At 63.3% G+C, this 10226-nt stretch overlaps 1 protein-coding gene across 1 annotated transcript; it reads left to right on the top strand.

The window, feature by feature from the left end:
* Positions 1–5254: 5254 nt before the first annotated feature.
* DOK2 (docking protein 2) lies at positions 5255–9931 on the top strand. The gene is made up of 5 exons (XM_068421464.1): positions 5255–5488; positions 6522–6818; positions 6931–7039; positions 7426–7607; positions 7680–9931. The coding sequence occupies exons 1-5, from the start codon at positions 5426–5428 to the stop codon at positions 8580–8582; spliced, it is 1554 nt and encodes a 517-aa protein (XP_068277565.1). The 5' UTR covers positions 5255–5425; the 3' UTR covers positions 8583–9931.
* Positions 9932–10226: the final 295 nt, after the last annotated feature.

Below are 10226 nucleotides of genomic sequence, written 5' to 3'. Positions count from 1 at the left end.
AGATGGAAAACTCAGTGCCAGTCTCCAAGATGTGAAAAACCCAGTCCTGAACCTAAAATCAGATAGCAGGGAAGCAAGAAAAGGGATGCAATTTCCTTTTTAGATGCCAGATTTCTTATTTTTCTATTACCAGTAGCACCTGTCTTGTTACCTCTCCCTGGCCCAAATTTCCTTCATTTCAACTTGCAGTCAAGCTACTGATAAAGGCAATAATAAATGTAGAAGCGACAACAATTCTTCATCAGTGCAATGATTTTTTAAATTCAAGCCAGATGAAACATTCAATACAGAAAGTCAGAGAATCCATCATCATCCTACAAACGTTCTCCCACAGGAACACTCACGTTCAGTAAGTGCACCCCATCTCAGGACAGCGGCATGGGAAACATCTAAGGGGCCAGGAAAGCAGAAGAAAAACAAATATGATACAAATCTGTTCCCAAGAGGGGGGAAAAAAAGGGGGAAGGGGCTCCATATTTGCCCACAAAGCTAATTGCAATGACGTCCTCACCGCTTTCCTCTGTCTCTACTGTGAGTAAGTTTAAGTGATGCTTACAAGAGTTGGAACCAACAGAAATATTAATTCAAAACAAGGTCATACGAGCTTTTGAGAATGGAAAAGTTGTGTACAGCAATTTGCTTTAAGACCACAGGACCTCCCTTGCAGCCACACAAAATCATCTGATTCTCTCCGGTATCAGCATCGCTGCATCCTTCGTTTCCAGATGCTGATCAGTCCCCCCTCGATGAGCTGCTCGACAGGAAAACACCACAGCCAGCCTTGACTGCACAACACTGCTGGGCTCGCTCACAATTTGCATAATGTCTGTTTTTAAAAAACAACAACATGATATTCTCTTTCATTATGGCCTTGAGTTTGTCTTTCTCCTTACCATCGCTCCATACTGTACAGTAAATAACTCCAGCACACACGTAGTCTACAAATAATGTTTTTGTGCTTCATAACGTATCAGCACACCAGGTACAACTCCACCAAGTTCCACTGCGGACACGTAACACCCAACCTGAAGCTCTCATGAAGCAGCAGCAAGGCTTTACTAACCTGCTAAACCCCGCACGGCTTTTGACAGGCAGTATTTATTTGCAAATCCCCGTTGCCACTAAAACAGGACCAACTCCCACAGCATATGCCACGAAAACGACGCGCAATTACTCACACTGATAGCCAACATCTCCCCGCGACGCGGGATAACTCAATAACCATCCTGTTAAATGAACATGATGTTTGATAAGGGAGTCTGGGCAACTTAGCTCAAATCACGTCCAAAAGACTGGTATTCAGGCTGTGGAAAGACCTCTCAGCGAAAATTTAATCTATTAATAAAAAAACACTACTTCCTCCAGCCACAGAAATCCAGTTTTAAAGGGAACCTCGCGCTCTCCTTCCTGAAGGGACCTACGTGAGGCTCCTCAGAGCTACCGCTTAATGCCTTTAACCTGGAGCAGAGAGAAGACAAGACAATAAAAAAAAACAAGTAAACCTCCTCCAGTTCCAGTACATAACAATTTTGTCAGCTATATTTGTCCCCTACAGGAACTGCACCAAGCTGCAGGTGCCTTCACCGTATTTGCAAATCACTTTTCCTCCGCGTGGAACATCCTCCAAGCATCCGCCGTTAAACTTTAACTCACCAAGTCGCACACAGCACTTGCAACCCTGTTCTCACAGCTCAAACTGCCATTTGCTCAACTCAATATTTAACAAAGAAAAGCAGGGTACGAAGCACAGCTTTAAAGCAACAAGAGCGGCTGTTTCACCTGCCTGCAGCGGCAAACTGCAGGATCGCCAGGTAGGGCGAACGAATTCAGAGGTTCTTCAGCAAATCCAGAGCCTGTGAATTGTTTAATAACGCAGTAATTCCTCCCCTCCCCTGAGATTACCCAAGAGACATTTGCCAGCAACCTCACCAGACAACCTGAGCGCCGCACGGCTCTATTCTGAGTTAATAAACTGCTCACCCTTGTGGTTCACGAGGGTATCATGTGAAGAATATATTTATTTAAAAGTTGCATAGATAATATGTAACTCCCCGTGCCATGACAGTTTAGCCAGGTTTTTGGACACCACGCAAATTCTGCGCAAGCTCGACTAAAAGATTATGCAAAAAGCATCCCCCAGCTGTACCTATTTTTACTTTTTCTGCCAGTGACAGCCCCGACTCTTCCGAGCTTCCCACCCTACCACGCAAGCCTGACTCCGTTAAAGCCACTGTCACCTCTGCTTTGCCTCCCGGCTCCTGCCCACGACAGCAACGCGCTCATCCACGCAGGGTTTTGCTTTTTAACGCCAACCAAAACACTTTACCTCAACGCCAAGTCTCCCTCGCCGCTGGAAAACAAAACAAACGCGGCTGGGAAGAGCAAGGATGGCAACGGCACAGCTGGGGCGAGCGACGGCGGTGCAGGGGCCGGGCTGCCGCAACGGCACCGGGAAGGGGGCGGCTGAGACCGGGCTCTGGCAGCGGGGGGCTCCGGCTGCCCCTTCCCAAGGCGGGGGCGGTGTCCGAGGCTCCTTTCCCCCGATGTTTGCTACCGGCGTTGCTAGAAAACTCCACAGCGGCGGCGGGAGGCGGTGAAGGCCGCTCGGCCGGTAAACACCGGCGGCTGCAGCCGCCCTCCCCCGGTGAAGCCGCCCCCCCGGCGGCCCTTCGCTCCGGGGAGGCCGGGCCGGGCCCGGCGACGACACACGTCAAAACCCGGAGCCGGCCGGGGCTCGCCGGCAAACACCGCCCGGGGCGGGGAGGGGGGGGCCCGGCCCAGCAAGGCCGCTCGCCCCCGCGCCCGCCATGCCAGTGCCCACACGCGGCGGAGCGCCGGGGCCGCGGGGCTACACGGCGAGCCACGGTGGTGGCGGCACCTCCACCACGCCGCGGGGCCTGCGGGCCCGCTGCCACCCCCGCCGCGAGGCGCCGCGCCGGGCCGGGCCTTATCGGGCCGGGCCTCACCGCGCCGGGCCTACCCGCGTCCCCGCCGAGGCGCGGCCCCGCGGCAGAGCGGGGCAGGGAGGAGAGGGGAGGGGAAGGGAGGCGAGGCGCGTCCCGGCGGCCCCGCGGCGCGGCCCCCCCTCACCTGCACATGATCCGCCATTTTGCTCCATTCATGCTCCGCTCCCTCCGCCTGCGCCGGGCCCGGCACGCGCCCGCCCCCCCCCCGCCCCGCGCCGCCCGCGCGCACGCGCCGCGGCCCCCGCCGCCCGCCGCGCCTGCGCCGACCCGCCGGCCACGCCCCCCCCGCCCCGCCCCGCCGCGCGCCCGCTGCGGCGCGCGTGACGTCACGGCGGCGGCGACGCGGCTGGAGGGAGGGGCGGGTTTGTTGACATGACGCTTAAAGGGGCCGCGCCCCCGCTGCCGGGGCGACCGGTGGGTCGAACCAGTGCTCCCAGTGCCCGGCAGCAGCGTCCCCAGTGTCCTGCAGCCGTGTCCCTAGTTCCCTGCACCAGTGCTCCCAGTTACCCCAGCCAGGGACAAGCCTCGTGCCCCAGCAGCACCAGTGCTCCCAGTGCTCCCAGTGCTTCCAGTTCCCCCACTACCCAGCAACAGTGCTCCCAGTGTCCTGCAACCACATCTCTGCACCCAGTTCCTCACACCAGTGGTCACCAGTTACCCCAGCCCAGCACTGGTGCCCCAGCAGCCCCTGCACCAGTGCTCCCAGGGCTTCTGATGCTCCCAGTGCCCAGCACCAGTGCTCCCAGTGTCCTGCAGCCACGCCCCTGCACCCAGTTCCTCACACCAGTGGCCACCAGTTACCGCAGCCCAGCATAGGTGCCCCAGCAGCCCCTGCACCAGTGCTCCCAGTTACCCCAGCCAGCGACAAGCCTCGTGCCCCAGCAGTCCCTGCACCAGTGCTCCCAGTGCTTCCAGTTCCCCCACTACCCAGCAACAGTGCTCCCAGTGTCCTGCAACCACATCTCTGCACCCAGTTCCTCACACCAGTGGTCACCAGTTGCCCCAGCTCCTGCACCGGTGCCCCAGCAGCTCCTGCACCAGTGCTCCCAGTGCTTCCAGTTCCCCCACTACCCAGCACCAGTGCTCCCAGTGTCCTGCAACCACTTCCCTGCACCCAGTTCCTTACACCAGTGGTCACCAGTTACCCCAGCCCAGCACTGGTGCCCCAGCAGCCCCTGCACCAGTGCTCCCAGGGCTTCTGATGCTCCCAGTGCCCAGCACCAGTGCTCCCAGTGTCCTGCAGCCACGCCCCTGCACCCAGTTCCTCACACCAGTGGCCACCAGTTACCGCAGCCCAGCATAGGTGCCCCAGCAGCCCCTGCACCAGTGCTCCCAGTTACCCCAGCCAGCGACAAGCCTCGTGCCCCAGCAGTCCCTGCACCAGTGCTCCCAGTGCTTCCAGTTCCCCCACTACCCAGCAACAGTGCTCCCAGTGTCCTGCAACCACATCTCTGCACCCAGTTCCTCACACCAGTGGTCACCAGTTGCCCCAGCTCCTGCACCGGTGCCCCAGCAGCTCCTGCACCAGTGCTCCCAGTGCTTCCAGTTCCCCCACTACCCAGCACCAGTGCTCCCAGTGTCCTGCAACCACATCTCTGCACCCAGTTCCTCACACCAGTGGCCACCAGTTACCGCAGCCCAGCACTGGTGCCCCAGCAGCCCCTTCACCAGTGCTCCCAGTGCTTCCAGTTCCCCCACTACCCAGCACCAGTGCTCCCAGTGTCCTGCAACCACTTCCCTGCACCCAGTTCCTCACACCAGTGGTCACCAGTTGCCCCAGCAGCTCCTGCACCAGTACTCCCAGTGCTTCTGGTGCATGCAGCTCCTGCACCAGTGCTCCCAGTACCCAGCACCAGTGTTCCCGTCTCCGTCCCACGTGTCTGGGCACCAAACAACACCCCGGAGCTGCCTGCGGCCTCAAACCTCTTCCTCCCTCCTCCACACCAAGCCGTTTCCTTCCCCAGTTCAACCCCTCAACCCTTTCCCAGCTGCATCGTGGCCAGTTTTGGGGCTGGGGGCTGCACCGCCCTTACTGGGAGCACTGGGTCGGGCTGGGCTGCCTGGGAGCGGGCAGATGGGCAGAGCGGGGGGATCGTTACAACGACGGAGCTGCCTCTAGACCCATTTCACAGATGGGGAAACTGAGGCACGGCCCCTTGGCGGGGCTGCCCGGTGCCCGGCGGTGCCGCGGGCCGGCGTTGCGGGTCGGGGCGGGCGTGCGGCCAGCTCTGCCGGGGCTGGGCCACCGTTTGCCCTTTATGGTAAGCCCACGGCGGCAGGAAGCCGGCGCCCGCGCCGCGCCAGCGTCGGAAGCAGAAGAGCCCGACCGCACGTCACATGCTGAGACGGCACAACCCGGGGTGACGGCACCAGGGGACACGGGACCCCCCCGGGGCTGCGGGGCGGGGGGGGACGGCGGCAGCGGGGCGGCGGCGCAGGAGGATGCTGGTGGCCCGAGGATGGAGGAGGCGGTGGTGAAGCAGGGCGTGCTCCAGCTCCAGCTGCAGCAGACCTTCGGGAAGGTGAGAGGGCGGCGGGGGCTGCTCGGGCCCTGCGGGGGAGCCACGGGGGGCTCGGCTGGGCTGGATTTGGGGTACGGGGGGGGTTGAATCCAAAGGGAACGGGGTGCACCCACCCGCTGGCTCCACAACCACCCACCGGCTCTTTGCCTGGGGCCGGGCGGGGGGACGGAAGGCGCGGGGGACACGTTGCCAAGAGAAACCCCCCCCAGCTGGACCCCCCTGGCAGGGGGTCTGCGAAGGGGACCAGAGTCACGGCCCCGAGTGATGCAACCCCCCGCGCCTCGTTGCTTCAGCGGCTGAGAACGGGGTTTAGCAACGGCTCCCGCTCTTGGGCAAGAAGGGGAAGGAGCCGCCCGGGCGAGCCTGGGTGCCCGTGGCCACCCTCCGCGGGGACTTGAGATGCCACGGGCAGGGCATCACCTTCCTGCTGCCTGCGATGGCGGAGGATGGGGCATCGGCCACCCCCATGGCAAAGCCTGCCCGACCCGGTGGGTCCCCGGTGCAGGGAGCTGCCGCGGAGGATGCTCCGGTTTGGGTGCAAGACTTCCTCTGCCGCCGCTCCCCCTCGGCCGCCGCCGGTGCCTCCCACGCGTGGCGTGCCCTGAATTGCCTCCTGCTCGGCGGGCGAGCCAGGAGTGGTGTAAAAGTTGGTGTTTTTGGGAGAAATTGGAGCAAACGGGGAGCTGAAAGTCCTCTGGCAGCGGGGGGCCGTCGGCGCGGCTATTGGGTGCTGCAGGGTTGGGGTGGACCCCGGCGCTGGGTGATGCCGGGATGCTGCCGGTGCCTTTCCCCGCTTGCCGTGGCTATGCTGGGGTCCAGGATGCTTTTCCCTGCTTCTACCCGATTTATCTCACCCCCTGCTTTGGCCACCCCACCTGGGCGAGGGTACGAGACCCTGCCCGGAGCCTGGAGGGGGTCGCCACGCTGTCCTGTGTGATCCCAGGGGGATGGGAACTCCTGGGAGGGTGAAAGCAGAGCTGGCCGCCGCTGGGTTTGGGTTCTCACTCCTCTCGCTGCTTCTCCCCCCCGGCAGAAATGGAGGAAGTTCTGGGCTGTCTTGTACCGCGAAAGCTCCTGCTCCACCGCCCGCCTGGAGCTCTTCGAGGGCTCGGCGCCGCCGGCCGCCGAGAAGCTGCGGAAGGGCGAGGGCAGCAAGCGGCTGGTGAGGCTGAGCGACTGCGTGCACGTGGCGGAGGCGGGCGGCGACGCCGGCTGCCCCAAGGACACCGTCCCCTTCCTGCTGGAGACCACCGACAAGAGGTACCTCCTGGCCGCCGACAGCACCGAGGCGGCCGGCTGGATCCAGAAGCTGTGTGAGCTGGCCTTCCCGGTACGCACCGCCCGGGGATAACGGGGGCACGGGGGACAGCAGGATCCGTGCGGGGGGATGCGGGGGATGCTGTGCTCTGCCCTCGCTCACCCGCGGCTCTTTCCCCGGGCAGAGGAGCAGGGAGGAGCAGGCAGCAGGCAAGGATGGCCAGCACAGCTCGCTGGGCACCGACGGCGAGTTCTCCATGGAGGAAAACTCCCTCTACAGCTCCCGGGGCAAAGGTAGGAGGTGGGGAAGGTGGGGAAGGTGCAGTGGGGCTGGGTTTGCCCACACGGGAGGCAGCGTGTGTCCCGCAGCATCTCGTCACCCCCCTTTCCCGAGGCCCCTCGGCTGGTTTTGCACCGAGGAGCAGCCCCGGCTGCAGGCGGCACAGTGGAAAGTCTCCTCCCAAAATAGCCTCTTCCTGCCCTGCGGTTTGGCAGCGCTGGGTTTCGCTGCGTTATCAGCCTGCCCCCACCTCACCGCAGCCCTCGAGCCCTTATCGCCCGGACGCCGCTTCCCCACCGCCCCGGCTGCGGGGGGTCATGAGCCCCACGGCACCTCCCTGCCGTGGGAGACGCAACTCTGCTCCTCGCACGTGTTAAATGCCACCCTCCCCTGTCCCCAGCTGGCTCGGAGCAGGCGTTCGAGGTGACGGTGAGGGCCACCGAGTCCTCCGAGCGCTGCCGGCTCTGGGGCCGGTGCGTCCTGCGAGCCGGCGAGGAGGCTCTGGAGCTGCGGGATTTCCAGACCTTGGAGATACTCTACAGCTGGCCCTACCGCTTCCTGCGGCGCTTCGGGCGGGATAAGGTACGTGGGGCACGGGCAGGGTGGGCTGGCGGTGGGCTGCGGGCACGGGGACCTGATCCTGCCCCTCCCCAGACCACCTTCTCCTTCGAGGCCGGCCGGCGCTGCGCGTCCGGAGAAGGCAACTTCGAGTTTGAGACCAGGCAAGGCAACGAGATCTTCCAGGCCATCGAGTCGGCCATCAACGTGCATCGGGGCCGGGGGACTGAGGAGCCGTGGCGAGGTGGCCCTGGGGACAATGCCACCCGGCCGCTCGGCCACGCCAGGATGCCCAGCTGGGCGCAGGGGCACGAGGAGCCTGGTGGCACCAAGTGCCCCTCGCTGGAGCCCACCTGGGAGGGGAAGGTGCCGAAAGCCAAGCTGGCGATGCCCCCCAGCAGCTGCCCGGGGGCCGGGGAGCCGTCGGGCACCTTCGTGCCCTCCCGCAGTGCCGACTGCCCCTATGCTGAGCCCTGCAACTCCCTCCGCCGGGGAACCCCCCCGGTGCCCGAGCAGGGCCGGGGGCAGGATGCTCCGGCCAAGGCAGCCGCTGAATGCGAGTACGCCGTCCCCTTCGACACCATCGCCAAGGCGTTCGTGGCTCGCAACTTCAGCAGCTTGGTCCCCTGCCCCGAGGAGGTCCCCGACCCTCTCTACGACAGCATCGGGGTGGCCGGGGGGCAGGTGGGCAAGCAGCCCCCGCCGCGTCCCACCGCCACCAAGCCCGACCACATCTACGACGAGCCCGAGGGCCTGTGTGCCCACACCGTCTACGACGAGCCCGAGGAGGTGAAGGGGGAGGCGTGGAGGCTGCAGGCGGCCCCGGAGGAGCCCCCCGGGCACGAGTACCCCTACAACCCGCAGCGGGATGACTACGCCGTGCCCAAGAGACCCGTCCCTCTCCGGCAGCCCTTCCTGCTGCAGGGCAAGGAGTGGCTGGGGGACACCGAGTACGACAACGTGGCCCTCAGGTTTGCAAAGAAGAGGAACCTGCAGTGAGCGGGACGGGGAAGGAGAGGAGGAGAGGAGCCCCGCAGCTGGCAGCCCCCCCTCCCCGGCAGAGCTGAGACCCCCCCAACTCAGCGCACTCATGGCTGCAGGGGACGGGGCGAAGAGCTGCCCTCCGCCCAGCCATCCCCCTGGAGCAGCGGGACTCACCATCTGTCCAGCTGCAAGGCACATCTGGCTAGCCACAGGACACCCCTGGCCAGCTGCAGAGCACATCTGGCCAGCTGTGAGACAACCCTGACCAGCTACAGCTCACATCTGGCCAGCTGCGGGGCACCCCGGCCAGCTGCAGGGCACATCTGGCCAGCTGCAGGGCACATCTGAACAGCTGCAGGGCACATCTGGACAGCCGCATGGCACATCTGGCCAGCTGTAGGGCACCCATGTCCAGCTGTAAGGCACATCTGGCCAGCGGCGGGGCCGGCAGCCGGGATGCGCCCGCTGGAGGGCAGCGCTCGCCCGTCGTACGGGCAGGGCACGGCAGCACCGGGCCGGGGTCCCTCCCTCCGCCCCTCCGCCGCTTCGCACCGGCCTGTCCCGCACCCCCGACCCGCACCCCGCAGCCTCGGGGGCTCCTGCGGACCGAACCCCAAGCCCCCCGCTCCTCGGGAACGCCGGCTCTGCGTGCCCCGGACCCCCCGTGCACACCCCGGGGATGCATGTCCCCCACCCCGGGATGCAGCCGGACGATGCCCAGCTCACCCAGCAAACACACCCCGCCTGCAGATTTCTCTTCACCCGCACCGCTCTTCACCCACTCAGCCCTTGCTGGACCACACGCAGCCCCCCGGGACGTGCCCGCTCTCAGTTTTTTTGTAAAACCACTTCCCAGCTCCTCTGAATTATAGATGAAATACTCAGCTTTATTGTCATGGTGATTCTACTGGCTGGCTCCTCTCCTCCCAGTACAGTGAGACCAGTAAGTGGCCTGGCACACCCTGACTTGCTCTGGGTCAGCCTCCTCCTCCTCCTCCTCCTCGTCCCGGCCACCTCCAGCCCTTGCTGGGGGACATCCAGCCCCTCAGCCGGGCACAGCGAGAGGCACCGGCCCCAATTCCCCATGGGCTGAGGGTCCCCCGGCACAGAAGGGTCTCGCAGGGCTGCCCCAGGCTCCGTCGGTGCCCATCACCCCGGACTGAGTCACCACGACGGAGGGACCTCGGGAGCGGCTGCCGGTCCCCCACCACCCCGGCAGGTCTGCCACCGAAGGCAGAGAAAAGGCATGAATTATTTATAATCTCTTTCAATCAAATAAATGCTTAGGTGCTCGAGTTAATTTCCTGGATCCTGAAAATCCAAAGTGCAGACTTTTAATAAGGCAAATTAAGCGCTTTATATATTACGTTGATTAAAGCTCCGTATCAATCCATCTATCACACCCTGAATCGAAGGGGCTGGGAAACGAACAGGTTGCAGGCAGCCAGGGTGCCCGTGCGATGGGCTCTGCTGCCCGCCCCGGCTGGCATCACGCAGGGCACAGGGATGGTCCCTGTGCAGAGACACCTGAAAATGGGGTAAAAAAGAGAAAAACAAGTTTCCAGCAGGTTTTTCCAGTGAGTGAACATCAGACCAAGGAAGAGCGCGGAGCAAGGCAGACCTCACCGTGCCCTGGGACCTGCCGATGGCACCGGCAGA

The sequence above is a fragment of the Nyctibius grandis genome, chromosome 33 (assembly GCF_013368605.1).
Source record: "Nyctibius grandis isolate bNycGra1 chromosome 33, bNycGra1.pri, whole genome shotgun sequence".
NCBI lineage: Eukaryota > Metazoa > Chordata > Aves > Nyctibiiformes > Nyctibiidae > Nyctibius > Nyctibius grandis.
The sequence above is the reverse complement of the archived record's forward strand: the minus strand, read 5'-3'. Positions and strand labels throughout refer to the sequence as shown.

Coding starts and splice junctions, on each gene's coding strand:
- DOK2 (XM_068421464.1), top strand. CDS start 5,426: ATGGAGGAGGCGGTGGTGAAGCAGGGCGTGCTCCAGCTCCAGCTGCAG. Junction 5,489..6,521: donor TGCAGCAGACCTTCGGGAAG/GTGAGAGGGCGG, acceptor CCCCCCCGGCAG/AAATGGAGGAAGTTCTGGGC. Junction 7,040..7,425: donor CTACAGCTCCCGGGGCAAAG/GTAGGAGGTGGG, acceptor CCCTGTCCCCAG/CTGGCTCGGAGCAGGCGTTC.